The sequence below is a fragment of the Sus scrofa genome, chromosome 3 (assembly GCF_000003025.6).
Source record: "Sus scrofa isolate TJ Tabasco breed Duroc chromosome 3, Sscrofa11.1, whole genome shotgun sequence".
Taxonomy (NCBI): domain Eukaryota; kingdom Metazoa; phylum Chordata; class Mammalia; order Artiodactyla; family Suidae; genus Sus; species Sus scrofa.
Genome location: NC_010445.4, coordinates 16985266 through 17002207, shown reverse-complemented (window position 1 = coordinate 17002207; position 16942 = coordinate 16985266). Strand labels below are relative to the sequence as shown.

Sequence of the window (16942 nt, the reverse complement as noted above, 5' to 3'; positions counted from 1 at the left end):
CCAAAACTTTTAAAGAAAAAAAAATGCCCAAGTAACATAATTAAGATGATAAAAGTCAGAGTTCCTGCCGTGGCTCAGCAGAAACAAATCCAACTAGTAACCATGAGGTTGCAGGTTCAATCCCTGGCCTTCATTCAGGGGGTTAAGGTTCCGGCATTGCCGTGAGCTGTGGTGTAGAACAATCTCTTGGGATAGAACACGATGGAAGACGGCATGAGCAAAAGAATGTACACACACACACATATATGTGTATATATATGACTGTGTGGCTATGCTGTACAGCAGAAATTGGAACATTGTAAATCAACTATACTTTGATAAAAACATTTTAAGTCATTGCTCAAAAAGAAAAAGAGGTGGAGACCAATACAAACACGAAGACATAGTCCTCAGTTACCAGCACCAGTGTTAACGCTGCTTAAGATACGTTGAAACGAGTATTTAGGAAACGTAAGACATAATTCATGTGCGGAGTTTGGCACTTACCCACACAGAGAATATTAAAAAAGAATCCTTGTTGAACAGATTTGTTCACCAACTGATGAGGCAAACAATCAAAACCAAAATGACCAAGCATAGTTAAGCAACGGATATTATCTTCTTTCTCCTTAAAGAAAAGGAAAACAAACAAACAAATATTTTAAGTAAGATAGCAAATAACATTTGAGAGTATAACTATACTAACATGTCAAAGAAAGGGAATTGATTATCATGGGACTCTCATACCTCAGGCAAGATGCAAATGAAGTGAATTTGTGAGAAGAGAAATCTTTGTCCAGACATACAGATTTTGTCATTATTTTTATAAATAGTGACTCTATCTCTGATCACACTTAAATAGACTATGTTTCTACATTTTTTTCCCCTGCATCCAAGGCATGCTGAAGTTCCTGATCCAGGAATCAAATCCATACCTCAGCTGTAGCCACGGCCAGATCCTTAACCTGCTTCCCTATGTTTCTAAATTTGAAAATAGAAAATTAAGGAAATACCACAAGAAAGCCCAGTGTATTACTCTAAAATAAATTATTTTTTTAAAAAATGGAGTTCCCCTCGTGGCACAGTGGTTAATGAATCCGACTAGGAACCATGAGGTTGCGGGTTCAGTCCCTGGCCTTGCTCATTGGGTTAAGGATCTGGCATTGCCATGAGCTGAGTTGTAGGTTTGCAGACGCAGCTCGGATCCGCATTGCTGTGGTTCTGGCGTAGGCCAGCAACTACAGCTCTGATTCGACCCCTAGCCTGGGAACCTCCATATGCCGCGGAAGCAGCCCAAGAAATGGCAAAAAGACAAAAAAAAAAAAAAAAAAAAAAAAAGAAAGAAATTATTTTGATAGCGAAAAGGAAGCAACATTCTTTCATTCTGTTTCAGTATGGTAATATATTCAGGAAACCCAACATATGTTAATATGTGTAAGCAAACCAAAGTTAATTTGAATTTTTAAATAAGCAATTAAAATCTTTGACTTCAAATTTATTATATGCCCTCTGAGAATGTATGCTCAATCAAATTGTTAAAGAAATCCAGGGAGTTCCTGCTGTGGTGCAGTGGAAACAAATCCGACTACTATCCATGAGGATGTGGGTTCGATCCCTGGCTTCACTCAGTGGGTTGGGATCCGGCGTTGCCATGAGCTGTGGTGTAGGTCACAGATGCAGCTTGGTTCCCGTGCTGCTGTGGCTGCGGTGTAGGCTGGCAGCCATAGCTCCGATTCAACCCCTAGCCTGGGAACTTCAAAAAAAGGAAGGAAGGAAGGAAGAAATCCACTGCCAATAACAAAATCTAGAAAACTAGAAATCCATCAATATTATGCATAAATTTACCAATTGTTTATTTTTAAAAGGTGGAAAAAGTAATTCAAAGAATCAGTCTATATTAATCTCACCCCTGAAAATCTCTCCCAAACTAAAAAATTTCACAAATGTTTTATGCAGAAGTGCTCACTGTGGCCCTCTAACACCCAAATATATGACCCCAGAAATATGTTTCCAAGTAAAAGATAACATATTTATTCATGCACACACTGGGCATTCTTAAGTCATTAAAAATACTTATAAAGAATGCTTTAATACATTGAAAGATACATGAAAATATTAAGTTAGAGTAAGATACAAAATTATGTGTACATTCCTGGCTTTTGGAGATATCAGAATAACTTATAGCATTTTACCTTTCCTTATATTAACAGGTAGAAACAACTTTTTGAAGGCACTGGAAGGGAAAGAAAAGAAGGCAGAAGCAGGAATAAATAAAATTTTGGAAATAAGGTTGGCATAATAGGTGAAACTAGGTTTATCCACTTAATGCTTCTGAAGCTCTTCCCCCCCCCCCCAATAAATAAGAAACTTGGGGAGTAGAGCACAAACAGAGAGTGACAATCTTGAAGTTCGGAAGTCTACAGTCAGAGGTTGGGGTTGCCAAAGATACCAGGATTTTTTTTTTTTTTTTTTTGCCATTTCTTGGGCCACTCCCACGGCATATGGAGGTTCCCAGGCTAGGGGTCTAATCAGAGCTGTAGCTGCCAGCCTACACCACAGCTCACAGCAACGCTGGATCGTTAACCCACTGAGCAAGGCCAGGGATCGAACCCACAACCTCATGGTTCTTAGTCGGATTCGTTAACCACTGCGCCACGACGGGAACTCCCCAAAATACCAGGATATTAAGAAATACTAGAAGAGGAGTTCCCATGTGGTGCAGTGGGTTAAGAATCTGGCTGCAGGAGCTCCAGTCACTTCAGAGGCAAAGGTTCAATTCCTGGCCCAGCACAGTGGGTTAAAAGGACCCAGCATGGCTGCAGCTGTGATATAAGTCGCAGCAGCAGCTAGGATTCAATCACGAGAACTTCCATATGCTGCAGGTGTGGCCATAAAATTTTTAAAAGTATTTAATTAATTAATTTTAGAAATTAAAAAAAAAATTAAATCCTGGAAGAGGGAGTTCCCATTGTGGCTCAGCAGTAACAAACCCGACTAGGATCCACGAGGATGCAGGTTCAATTCCTGGCCTTGCTCAGTGAGTTAAGGATCTGGTGCTGCCTTGGGCTGTGGTGTAGGCCGACAACTACAGCTCTGATCCAGCCCCTAGCCTGGGAACTTCCATATGCTGCGAGTGCAGCCCGAAGAAAAAGAAAAGAAATCCTGGAAGAGCAAGCCACAGAGTGAGGAGATTCAAATCTGCAAACTTTAGAATATTTGGCCAAGTCTAACCCTGCCCATGCAGGCATGACTTCAGAGAGCTCAGTGCCAGTCACGAAAAGTGTTGAGCTGGCCCAGCAGCAGTGGTCCTGAGAAGACCTAAGGACACAGTTTGGAGTTTACGTTTCTCCCAAGTTAAGCAGGTTTGGTCAACACTTTAGATAAACACTTTGGACTTTTTATGTAAACTTGCAAAAGGGCTTGCTGTAGGATTGAGAATTACGTTTTAGGTCAAAGAGTCACTCCCAAGTTGAAGGGTATTAACTAAGATAAATCCACCTTTATGAAGAGCATCATGACTCAACAGGGTCCAAGTGACATGCCAGTAATCTCTCTGCCTGCTATAACAAAATTCAGTCCTCTTTAGAGAAATAGAATAATAGAATTTAGACTTTTTATGATGTACTCTACATGATGCTCAATGCATAATCAAAATTATTAGATATGAACAAGCAGAAAAATCCATCCCATAGTCTCATAGCCAAGGAAAAACCCAATGTAGAAATCCCACACCATGAGGATATTAGAATTGGCAGACAAATACTATAACTAGTTATAACAAATACTAATACTATGACTAGTATTTGAATTATGAATATGTTCAAGAATCTACAAAAAATATATGCATAACGGATGAAGTGATAGGTAATTTTAGACACACAAAAGATGATGATATAGGAGTCAAAGCACGTGACCAAAAGAGTACCCTGGTGGCCTAGAGGTTAGGATTTGGCAGTTATCGCTGCTGTGGTGGGGGTTCAATCCCTGGCCCGGGAACTTCCACATGCTGCGGGGGTGGGGGGAACATACCACCAAAAAAAGTCATCAAATAACAAAGGACACCATGCTGTACAGTAGAAAAAAAATTGTATTGGGGAAATAACAAAAAAATTTTTTTTAAATCACAAAGGAAGTCATCAAGATAACCAGTAAATAACAAAGCAATCATAAAACAGTCTATAACAAAATGGCAGTATAATTCCTCACCTATCAATGGTTGCCTTAAAGGTAAGTGGATTCAGTCTCTAATAAAAGATTATGGAAGGTTGAATGGACTGTAAAAAATCTAATGATATGCTGCCTACGTGAGAATAGCTTTAGCTTTAAGAAGACAATAGAACAAGAGTAAAGGGATGGAAAAAATATTCCAAGAAAATGGCTACAAAAAGAAAGCAAAGACAGCTAGACTTATTTCAAACAAAATAAACTAAATTATAAAGACAGTCTATTAAGAAGATGTGCCTATTATAAATATGCACTCAACATTGGAGCACTTAAATATACAAAGTAGGAGTTCCCGTCGTGGTGCAGTGGTTAACAAATCTGACTAGGAACCATGAGTTTGCAGGTTCGATCCCTGGCCTTGCTCAGTGGGTTAAGGATCCGGTGTTGCTGTGAGCTGTGGTGTAGGTTGCAGACGTGGCTCAGATCCTGCGTTTCTGTGGCTCTGGTTTAGGCCGGTAGCTACAGCTCCAATTCGACCCCTAGCCTGGGAACCTCCATATGCCGCGGAAAGTGGCCCTAGAAAAGGTAAAAAGACAAAAAATATATATATATATGTATATATATATGTATATGTATATATGTATATGTGTATATATATATGTACACACAAAAAGTAATTACTATCAAAAATAAAAGGAGGAGTTCCCGTTGTGGCTCAGTGGTAATGAACCTGACTAGTATCCATGAGGACGCAGGTTTGATTCCTGGCCTCACTCAGTGGGTTAAGGATCTGGCGTTGCCATGAGCTGTGGTGTAGGTCGCAGATGTGGCTGGGATCTGGCGTTGCTATGGCTGTGGTGTAGGCCGGCAGCTGTAGGTAGCTCCAATTCAACCCCTAGCCTGGGAACTTCCATATGCCGCGGGTGCAACCCTAGAAAGACAAAAAAAAAAAGGAAAAGAAAAATAACAAAGCAGTAGTAGTTGGGGACTTCAACACACCACTCTCATCAATGGATAGGTCAGTCAGATGGAGAACCAATAAGGAAGCAGCAGATATGAAATTTTAAAACAGCAGATTTGAATGAATAGGACCTAAAAGGCACATACAGAAAGCTCCATCTAACAGCTGCCTAACACAGTTTTTTCTCGGGTGCACACAAAATATTTTCTAGGGTGTCATATATTAAGCCACAAAACGAGTCTCAGTGGATTCAAAATGATAGAAATAGTATCAGATATGTAAGACATTTACACTGAAAATGGCAAAAGAATAAGACCGATTAAGATAGAACTAAATAAATGGAAACATACATCATGTTTATGTATTGGAAAAACTATTAATATTAAGATGTTCTCTCTCCCAATATGTATTCAAACATAATTTTTTTTGTTTGTTTTTTTAGGGCTACATCCATGGCATACAGATGTTCCCAGCCTAGGAGTTGAAGTGGAGCTGTAAGCAACGCAGGATCTGAGCTGTGTCTGCATCTGCGACCCACACTACAGATCACGGCAGCACCGGATCCTTAACCCACTAAGTAAGGCCAGGGATCCAACCTGTGTCCTCATGGATGCTAGTCAGATTCATTTCTGCTGGGCCACGATGGGAACTTCCAAATGCAATTTTAGATTCTTTTTTTGGTTTTTGTTTTTGTTTTTGTCTTTTCCAGGGCCGTACTTGAGCCATATGGAGGCTCCCAGGCTAGGGGTCGAATCAGAGTTGCCAGCTGCTGGCCTGCACCACAGCTCGCAGCAACACCAGATCCTTAACCCACTGAGCAAGGCCAGGGATTGAACCTGCAACCTCGTGGTTCCTAATCAGATTCCTTTCCGTTGCACCACGATGGGATCTCCCAAATGCAATTTTAAAAGCACAGGAAAATCTGTTTAAGTGGGATCTACTACCAAGTGTTGCGTATTTGAGCATCAAAATAATTAATTATGACATTATTCTTCTTCATATTCCAATTTCATATTCCTTTCTACATTCCTAGCACTTCCTGAATCACCCTGCTATGGGGCTCCTAATTGAGTTTGGTAGTAATGGTAAAATAGAGTTATTGTATCATGTTTTTAGTATAAATAGTTCGAAAATATAGTCAAAAATATGAAATTAAATTTTCTTTTTATAAAAAAAGCATAGAATTTGTAGTCCTAAATAAGAGTATACTTCAAAGATTTTTTTAAGACATCCTTTGCCTAGAAAATAAAATTATGCTATTTCTTTTTCCATAAGCGTTCTAATATAATGGACTGAATGGATCTAAGGAAATATTTGTATTAAATGAATAGTTTCAATATGATTAGTATTAGAATTAATTTAATCCTCATGTCAAAATAAGGGATTAAGATCCAGTATACATGATTCACCCAAAGACAGAGTGCAATACACTTTGAGCTCTTTTTTTAAAATTTTTTTTTAAGTTTTAATTTTTTGCTATTTTTTAGGACCTCACCCACGGCATATGGAGGTTCCCAGGCTAGGAGTTGAATCAGAGCTACAGCTGCCAGCCTATACCACAGCCACTGCAATGCGGTCTCTGAGCTGCATCTGTGACCTACACCACAGCTCCCAGCAACGCCAGATCCTTAACCCACTGAGCAAGGTCACGGATCAGACCTGCATCCTCATGGATGCTAGTCAGATTTGTTTCCACTGAGCCAAGATGGGAACTCCACTTTGAGCTCTTTGAGATGGAATTTATTCATTTTATATTCCTTTTTGGCCTCGTCCTGGGCATATGGAAATTTCTGGGCCAGGGATCGAATCCGAGCCACAGCTGTACCCTATGCCACAGCTGCAGCAATGCCAGATCCTTAACCCGCTGTGCTACAGCAGGAACTCCCATTTTATATCCTTAATTCCAAGCTCACAGCAGGCTCTCAGTAGCTACTGTTTGAATTAATACATGCTAGGTGAACAATGAATGGGAAGGGATTGGGTCCTACCAGGGTCCTATGTGGTCCCAACCAGGAATCCAGGCATCAACCAAGGATTAACTAATAAAAATTCCATGGGGATTTTATATTTAAAGAGATCATATTTAGCAATGCTAAACTGAAAATATAATCAAATAAGAAAAATTCAATTTGTTACTATTTGTGCTCTTATAAGAGAGAGTTTAATATATGTGGTAATTTCTGAGTTCTCTGCTCAAAAGAGAACATTCTGATCCCTATATAATCTGAAGATTATATGTAATGTAACAGTAATAAATTTGGACACTCACTGTTCTGTCTTAGACTCCTTTGTAACAGACTTCTCTCATTTTAAAAACTGTAGCTCAGTGAGAGACCAGATCAAAGCACTCTGTGTGTCTGCAGAACAAAATACAGCCCATTTTCTTATCAGGAAAAGACTAGAAACCTTGGCCTCATTAACTTATTGAGTTTTCACCCACAAAGCAAATAGAGCGAGCAGGGGTTTCCACAGAATCACTGCTCTTACTTAACAAGTATCTTCTAATGGGCCAAAAGTTCTTTCTTATAATATTTGTCTTTTTTTTTTTTTTTCTGGTCAAAAAGACAAAAAAAAAAAAAGAAAAGAAAAGAAAAGAAAAGGGGGAAAAAGGATTTGTAGCAAGCATTTATATATCAGGTTAAAGTTTGACTATTTGGTCTTTGGGATCCTACTTATACTAAAATTATATGGTTTTAACGTGCTGTAAACAAAAGAGCATTCATCATGATTTAATGCAGAAGAGGAACCAAAGATAATATGGAATAGCCATAGGCCAGTGGTTTAGTCACTAAGCTTTGAGAGTAGTTTTGTCACTGGCAAAGCCCACTGGGGTCCCCAGGGAGAAATAAGATGGAATCTAGGTGATCAGATAAAGTCCAAACCCTTCATCTAGTTTCACTTCCTTAAGGGGGCCACCTGCAGAGACCTTGTATCTAACATGTCAGATTAGAGTTCCTAGCTCAGAACTGCTACCCTCAACACCCCAGCTTGGTGCACCGCACGGAGAAACGCTGTGCATGACACCTCAGTTCATGACAATGACCCCTATGCTGTGCACAGATGCTGCACCTGGCAATGCCCTGCAAGAATTCTGCCCCCACCCCCACCCTGCAGATAAGAACCCTATAAAGCAACCCCACCAATGGGCCATCAGAAAGAGTGAGGACTCCCTGGAGCATGAGCTCACACCTCTCCTTTTTTTTCTTTTTTTTTTTTTTTTAAATGGCTGCACTGGAGGCATATGGATGTTCCTGGGCCGGGAATTGAATCTGAGCCACAGCCGGGACGACTTCGGATCCTTTAACCCATGCGTCAGGTAGGGATTGAACCCTCACCTCCACAGTGACCTGAGCCACTGCTGTTGAATTCTTAACCCACTGCGTCACAGCGGGAACGGCCACACCTCTCCATTCTTTGACCAGAGAATAAAGCTTTCCTTTGCTTCTGAACCAAGCTCGGTCTCCTTCTCTTGGCTCCAGTGACACCAGACAGGAAGTCCCTTGTTGGGGCCCAACTCCAAAGGGTCGGTGACAATAAGGTCTAACCTCTTTTGTGCTTAGTCTCATTTCACTTGCCTATAGGGGGCCATGTGCAGAAGCCTCACCTCTAACACATCGGATTAGAGTTCCCAGCGCAGAATCGCTGCCTCCGACACCCCAGCTTGGCATCAGGTATGGAGAAGAACTCACCCAGGACTTCAAGATGGTGACACCATGCTTTGAGCAACACCGCTGTGTCTGATGGGTGAGAGCTCCGCCCCTCCTTCAGGAGTGGGAACCCTATAAAGAAGCCCCACCCAGGCCTGGGAGAGCTAGAACCTTAGAGCATGTGCACACCTCTCCATTCTTTTTTTTTTTTTTTTAGGCCCTCACCCACCGCATATGGAGGTTCCCAAGCTAGGGGTCCAGTCGGAGCTGTAGCCGCTGGCCTGTGCCACAGCCACAGCAACATAGGATCCGAGCCATGTCTGCCATCTACACAACAGCTCACGGTAACGCCAGATCCTTAATCCACTCAGCAAGGCCAGGGATGGAACCCACATCCTCATGAATACTAGTCAGGTTCTTTAACCACTGAATCATGCCAGCAACTCCCACCTCTCCTTTCTTTGATCAAAAACTAAAACTTTTCTTTGCTTCTGAACCCAACTCAGTCTCCTTCTATTGGTGACCCAGGTAGGAGGACTCTTGTTGGGACCCAATGCCAAAGGATTAGTGATAGTTTCAGAAAAGCAGTGAAGATGATTGTTGGATCAGGTGTGATTTTTAAAATATGGCTGATAAGAGTTCCCGTCGTGGCACGGTGGTTAACGAATCCGACTAGGAACCATGAGGTTGTGGGTTCGATCCCTGGCCTTGCTCAGTCGGTTGAGGATCCAACGTTGCTGCAAGCTGTGGTGTAGGTTGCAGACGCGGCTCAGATCCCACGTTGCTGTGGCTCTGGCATAGGCTGGTGGCTACAGCTCCGATTCAACCCCTAGCCTGGGAACCTCCATATGCCGCAGAAGCAGCCCAAGAAATGGCAAAAAGACAATATATACATATATACATATATATATATATACATATACATATATATATACACACATATATATATACACATATATATATATACACATATATATATATACACACACATATATATATACACATATATATATATATACACACATATATATATATACATATATATATATATATGGCTGATAGAAAAATGATAGTAGAATAAACCATTCACTTGGAAATGTAGCCATGAGAAAGAGAGGAAGGGAAAAAATTGATAGTCTGATGGTTCAAACTAAGATACAGGAAACCATGCACAATTGGAGGAAGAGAAATAGCAAAAAGAGAGCCATTGGTTAAGTCACAAAAAACACACTACTTACCATAGCACAATATTCATGTATCTGTTTGACATTTTGGTTAAAAATAGTTCTAAATTCCAGTTTTTATCCATTCAGACTTACCACTCTCTTAGTATAAAATTTTATGTGAATTATTATGTTTTCCCCAGTATAGAGGCTCATCTTAAAATGGAACTTAATTCAATCTCCCACTCAATAACTAAAAAGCAGCCAACCAGCCACTTCCTAAAGTGACTTCATTTAAAAGTTATTTATTATCAGTACCTAAAGTTCTACAAGCATATGCATCAGAGTAGCATTATTCTTATCTACTGGGAGGTTCTGGAGTCTTCATTTGTTACTCTTTGGTGTTAAATAGGAGTAGTGTTTTGCACTACTGGAAAATGTCTGCAGATGCAAGAAACATGCAACAATTATTTAAACCAGCATTGATGTTCAAATCTAATCAATAGAAAAGTTAACTCATGTCCACACATTGCAGACATAAGCCTTGATCATTGAGGTCTGTATCAGTTTGCTGAGTCAATATTCTGAAGCTATACAATCTTGTGGAAGTACAAAATGGGAAGTTCTGGAGTTCCCGTCGTGGTGCAGTGGTTAACGAATCCGACTAGGAACCATGAGGTTGCGGGTTCGGTCCCTGCCCTTGCTCAGTGGGTTAACAATCCCGCGTTGCCATGAGCTGTGGTGTAGGTTGCAGACTCGGCTCGGATCCCGCATTGCTGTGGCTCTGGCGTAGGCTGGTGGCTACAGCTCCAATTCAACCCCTAGCCTGGGAACCTCCATATGCCGCAGAAGCAGCCCAAGAAATGGCAACAACAACAACAACAACAACAAAAAAGACAAAAGACCAAAAAAAAAAAAAAAAAAAAAACCAAAATGGGAAGTTCTTGTTAAAGATATACTCAACTGTGGGAGTTCCCGTGGTGGCTCAGTGGTTAATGAATCCGCCTAGGAACCATGAGGTTGCGGGTTCGATCCCTGGCCTTGCTCCGTGAGTTAAGGATCCAGCGTTGCCGTGAGCTGCAGTGTAGGTCGCGGATGCGGCTCAGATCCCCCATTGCTGTGGTTCTGGTGTAGGCCGGCAGCCACAGCTCCGATTTGACCCCTAGCCTGGGAACCTCCATATGCTGCGGGAAGAGGCCCTAGAAATGGCAAAAAGACAAGATATACTCAACTGTATCTTCATCATCAGGTATTTGTGTGGACATACGCATTGGTTTTTCTGCCATGTCAGACTGAAGGAGCTGAAAGCAAAGAAACAAAAACCTTGAAAACATCACTTTAAAAGGCTACATTCCTACAGTGTAATTTAGATCAATAAGGGAGTCTAACATAGGCATTATCCCAAGTTTTGGCTTTCAGTCCACACTACTGACCTGTTTTAAACTGGGGCTCTTTTGCTAGTCAGGCTTCAATATAATAAATAACATAATATTCAACTTATAACATACAGCAGTTATTTAATCATAAACACATGAAAAGCATCTAAAGAAAGATAAACCCCCAAAGAACAAAGAGCATTCTTCTTCTTTCAAGGGCTCTCTGGGAGTTCCCATCATGACTTGGCAGAAATGAATCTGACTAGGAACCATGAGGTTGCAGGTTCGATCCCTGGCCTCACTCAGTGGCTTAAGGATCTGGCGTTGCCATGAGCTGTGGTGTATATAGTTGCAGATGTGGCTCAGATCTGGCATTGCTGTGGTGTAGGCCAGCAGCTATAGTTCCAATCTGACCCCTGGCCTGGGAACCTACACAAGCCACCCTAAAAAAAAAAAAGGTAAAAAAATAAAGGGCTCTCTTGCCATGAGAAAGCAAAATAAGGAATTTTGCTTTTCTTTTTCACTTTTTTTTTCAGTGACATATAGGTGATTTGCAATATTAGTTTCAGGTGTACAACATAATGACTCAGTATTTTTATAGCTTATACTCCATTTAAAGTTATTACAAAATAATGGCTATATTCCCTGTGCTGTACAATATTTCCTTGGTGCTTATGTATTTTATACCTAGCTGTTTATGTCTCTTAATCCTGTATCCCTATATCACCCCTCTCCCTTCCCTCTTAAAAAGTGCTAAAAGAACCAGGAAGACACAATTACTTAACTTTCCAGAGTAGCTTATCAGGGAAGGCTAGGGTGTCAGAGTGTACTCACTGAAGGAGAATTGGGAAAGCAGAGCTTATAAAAGTCTAAACAACTCCCTTAGACATGGAGCCAAATTAATGACAGTTGTCATTTATGAAGCACTTTTTCTATACCCAGCAATGTGCCGAGAACTCCTTTAGTCCTCAAAGTAAATATGACACACCTGGTTGCATTACCATATACCAAAGGAGAAAATGCAGAATCAGAAAAAGTAACTTACTTGCTCACGATTTCAGCTGGGCCGCAGACACAGGTCTGAACTGACTCCAGAGCTGATGTTCTTTCTCCTGTCCCCAATTGTGGACTGATTGTTCACTGTGTTTGCAACAGTTGCACCAAGGGAGGAGAGGTGCAACAGATCCTGCTGTGCTGATTTCTAGGCAGAACTGCCTGAGAAGGACGTGCTACCCTACTTTTGAGTGTGACACAAAGATGCTGAGACTATAAGCCATGTTTTTAAAGGAAATATTGGTAATTCCTGTCATGGCTCAGCAGTAATGAAGCCGACTAGAATCCATGAGGACACAGGTTTGATCCTTGGCCTTGCTCAGTGGGTTAAGGATCCAGCATTGCTGTGAGCTGTGGTGTAGGTCGAAGATGCAGCTCAGACCTGGTGTGGCTGTGGCTGTGGCCTAGGCCAGCAGCTCTGATTGGACCCCTCGCCTGCAAATTTCCATATGCAATAAGTTCGCCCCCCCAGAAAAAGACAATAAGGTTGATTTTTAAAAAATCAAAAAAGAAGAGAAAATATATTTGAGTATAGCAAAGGGAAAAACAAGCAGAATTAAAGAATGGTGCTGGAGTTCCCACTGTGGTGCGGTGGGTTAAGGACCTTGCATTGTCTCTATGGCAGGGTGGGTCAATCCCTGGTCTGGGAACTTCCATATGCTGTGGGTGTGGCCATTAAAAAAAAAAAAAAAAAGAATGGTTCTGTACCATAGTTTTTTCACTGGATATATCCTGAGGATTATTCCACTTTAGTATATAGACTTACCTCATTTTTTCCCTAATGGTAAATAGTGTTTTCTAATACAGATAGTGTTTTGTTCTATGGTGTGGTTTAGTGTATATGAAGTGTCTATATTATTTAGCAAAACATTAACGATGGGCATTGCAATGATTCTCAGCCTTTAATTACAATCAACAGTAAACACTGAAACCACTGAAAAAGAGTTGTTTCTTTTCTTTTTTTTTTTTCTTTTTTTCTTTTTGGCCACAACCACTGCCTGTGGGAGTTCCCAGGCCCAGGATCCAACCCATGCCAACAGTGGCCAGATTCTTATCCCACTGTGCCACAAGGGGTCTTCTGGGTTGTTTCTTAACTTCTTATCCTAGCTCATAATTAAAGTTACTATAAATTTAAGGCACTCACGTTTCACTTATGCAGATGAAAAAATCTGGAGATTTAATGTACAGCATGGTGACTATAATTCATCATATTCTCCTGTATACTTGAAATTTGCTAAAAGAGTAGATCTTAAATGTTCATCCCCCGCTCCCAACACACACACACACACACACACACACACACAATCACAATGGTAACTATGTGAGGTGATAGATATGTTAGGTTGACTGTGGCAATCATTTCACAATGAATACATATTTCAAAACATCACATCGTACGCCTTAACTATATACGGTTTTTTGGTTTGTTTTGTTTTGTTTTGTTTTTTTGTTTTGTCTTTTTAGGGCCACACCCGCTGCACATGGAGGTTCCCAGGCTAGGGGTCTAATTGGACCTGTAGTGCCGGCCTACACCACAGCCACAGCAACACCGGATCCAAGCCACATCTTCAACCTACATCACAGCTCATGGCAACGCTGATCCTTAATCTACTGAGCAAGGCCAGGGATCGAACCCGCAACCTCGTGGCTCCTAGTCTGATTCGTTAACCACTGAGTCACCACGGGAACTCCAACTATATACAATCTTTGTCAATTGTATCTCAATAAAGCTGGCAAAAAGAAAAGAGTTTTAAATAAGAGTATCACCGTGTAACTGCTGAATTCTTGGCAAGACTGAAAAAGTAGGTTTGGAAACTAGAGATACAAATTATCTTGTATTTTGAAACCTAAGTAATGGTTCCTTAAACAAATAGAGGTTTACTTCTCTCACATAAATGTAGAGCGAAAGTTTACAAAGTATGGTGTCTGGACCCCTGAGGATCCCTGACCCTCTTTCAGGGGGCCCATAAGGTCTGTTTTTTCCCCCCGATAATACTAAGGTGATTTGCTTTTTCCACATTCACACTGATGGTTCCAAAGCAGTGGGGGGTAAAACTGCCGCTACTTTAATCAAGGTAGTAATTATACTGTATACAAGTATGAGTAAAACAGGTATGTGATTGTGAGAAATAGTAACTCCTTGTTTCATGGAACAACAATTTCAACTACAAAAACAACAGACACATACTCATTTTTTAGGCTTGGTTATTTCTAAGTTTCTTGAAAATGAATGAAGTGTGCTCTGTAACATGAAGGAAGGTAGCTGGAAACATAGGTTGTAAATGATCAAAGTTGAGCTTAAAGTTTTTGGAGCACTTGTATCCACCATCTTCATAGTTTCCTAATACAAATTTTCCCTAAAAGATTAGTGATGATATTAGCAAATACAAATTTGTTACATTGTATAATGAATCATGTCAGCAGTAAATAAACTAGGGTTTTCCCACCTCAGAAATGTCAACATTTGGAGTTATATAATCCTTTGCTGTGGAGGGCTATTGTGTGCATTGCAAGATGTTTAGCAATACCTCTGACCTCTACCCAGTAGTTGTCAGTAGCAACCCCAGAGTGTGACAATCAAACCTCTTTCTAGACATTACCAAATATTCGCTGGAGGGTAAAATCACCCCGCAGCTGAGAACCACTGAGTTAGGTAACTCAGAAAAAAGAGATTTTCCAAATGGTCCATGTGCGACATTACAAAGTCATGCATGAGTTCGAGTTCCATTTGGAGAGTGAGATAGACCAACAGATTTTAATGTAAAAACAAAATTGTATGGGAGTTCCCTGGTGGCCTAGTGGTTAAGGAGTCTGTGTTGTCACCACTGTGGTTTGGGTTTGATACCTGGCCCGGGAACTTCTGCTATAGGCAAGGTTTAAAAAAAGAAAAAAAAAAAAAAAAAAAGGAAGAAGATAGTTCCCGTCGTGGCGCATGGGGTTGTGGGTTCCCATGGGGTTGTGGGTTCTATTCCAGGCCTCGTTTAGTGGGTTAAGGATCTGGCGTTGCCCGTGAGGCACGGTAGAGGTCACAGACGGGGCTTGGATCCGGCGTTGCTGTGGCTGTGGCGTAGGCCAGCATCAACAGCTCCAATTAGACCCCTAGCCTGGGAACCTCCACATGCTGCAGGTGCAGCTCTAAAAAGACAAAAAAAAAAAAGTATAAAAATGGTTTCAGATTCTATATTGCAACTAATCTTGTCAAGTTTTGGTAAAGTGTCAAAGAATACTCACAATTATGTGAGAAGTCTTATTAGGATTTTTTCCAACTACAGATTTATATGAAGCCAGATTTTTCTTCAGAAACATCAACTAAAACATATTTCGAAATATTGAATGTAGGAGTTCCTTCTGTGGTGCAACAGGATTGGTGGTGTCTTGGAAGTGCTGGAACGCAAGTTGGATCCGCTGCTGATTTCCCAGCCAGCACAGTGTGTTAAGGATCCGGCATTGCTGCAGCTTCGGCTTATGTCGCAACTGTGGCTCGGATCTAATCCCTGGCCCATGGAACTCCATACGCTGCCTTGGGCAGCCAAAAAAGAAAAAAAAATAAATTGTTAGTAGAAACAGATATAAGGCTCCAACTGCCCTTTTTTCTTTTTATTGTATTAAAAAATATATAACATAAAATTTACCATTTTAAGTTCAGTGGCATTCAGTACATTCACAGTGATGTTTGATGATTGACATTTGCAACCATCAGCATCGGCCATTTCCAGAATTCTTTTCATCTTCTCAAACTGACATTTTATACTCATTAAACAGTAAATAGCCATCTTCATCATCCCTCTAGCCTCTGGCAACAATTGTAATTTCTGTCAATATCAGAATTTAACTAGTCTAGGTATCTCATATAAGTGGAATCATACAGTATTTGTCATTTTGTGACTGAATTATTTCACTTTGCATGTCTTCAAGGTTCATCCATGCTGCAGATTTCCTTCCTTTTTAAGGCTGAGTTATATTCTGTAATATATATATACATGTATGTATATATGCCATGTATAAAAATATAAATTGTAATTCTATATATTTTAAATATATATAAATTGTATGGTTTTATATGAATATATGCCATATAAAAATGCAGATTATAATTATATTTTATTATTATAAATATTAATTATAGATTTATATATAAATATGTGCCACATTTTACTTATTCATTCATCTGTCAATGAATACAGTTTCTTGCAATTATTGGCTATTGTAATTAATGCTCAATAAACATGGGGATGCAAATATCTCTTCGAGATCCTGATTTCAATTCTTTTGGTTATCAACCCACTAATGGGATTGCCAGATCATATTGTAATTCTGTGTTTAATTTTTTGAAAAATCCCCAAACTTTTCCACAGCAGCTGTACCATTTTATATTCCCACCAGTAATGCACAAGTGTCCCGACATCATTGCCAACATTTGTACTTTGTGTTTTTTGTTTGTTTTTGTATTTTTGCCTTTTCTAGGGCCGCTCCTATGGCACATGGAGATTCCCAGGCTAGGGGTCAAATCGGAGCTGTAGCCGCTGGCCTGCGACAGAGCCACAGCAACGCGGAATCCGCTGCGTCTGCAACCTACACCACAGCTCATGGCAACGCCGG

At 40.5% G+C, this 16942-nt stretch overlaps 2 protein-coding genes across 3 annotated transcripts in view; one reads left to right on the top strand and one right to left on the bottom strand.

The window, feature by feature from the left end:
• LOC106509673 (olfactory receptor 7A17-like) overlaps positions 1–5603 on the top strand; it is a 62034-nt gene extending 56431 nt beyond the window's left edge. Inside the window, exon 5 of the transcript XR_002342346.1 lies at positions 5547–5603. The gene's annotated coding sequence lies outside the window, so the exon portion shown is untranslated. The remainder of the gene's footprint in view (positions 1–5546) is intronic.
• The window catches only part of SEPT14 (septin 14), a 37669-nt gene extending 24051 nt beyond the window's left edge, over positions 1–13618 (bottom strand). Inside the window, exons 1-3 of one of the 2 annotated variants that reach the window (XM_021086365.1) lie at positions 12336–13618; positions 11147–11215; positions 487–607 (exon numbers count right to left, since the gene is read on the bottom strand). In XM_021086365.1, the coding sequence (XP_020942024.1) occupies positions 487–607; positions 11147–11200 (175 nt within the window). In that variant the 5' untranslated portion in view covers positions 11201–11215; positions 12336–13618. Of the gene's footprint in view, positions 1–486; positions 608–11146; positions 11590–12335 lie in introns of those variants that run through there. The other variant, XM_021086366.1, reaches the window with a different exon arrangement.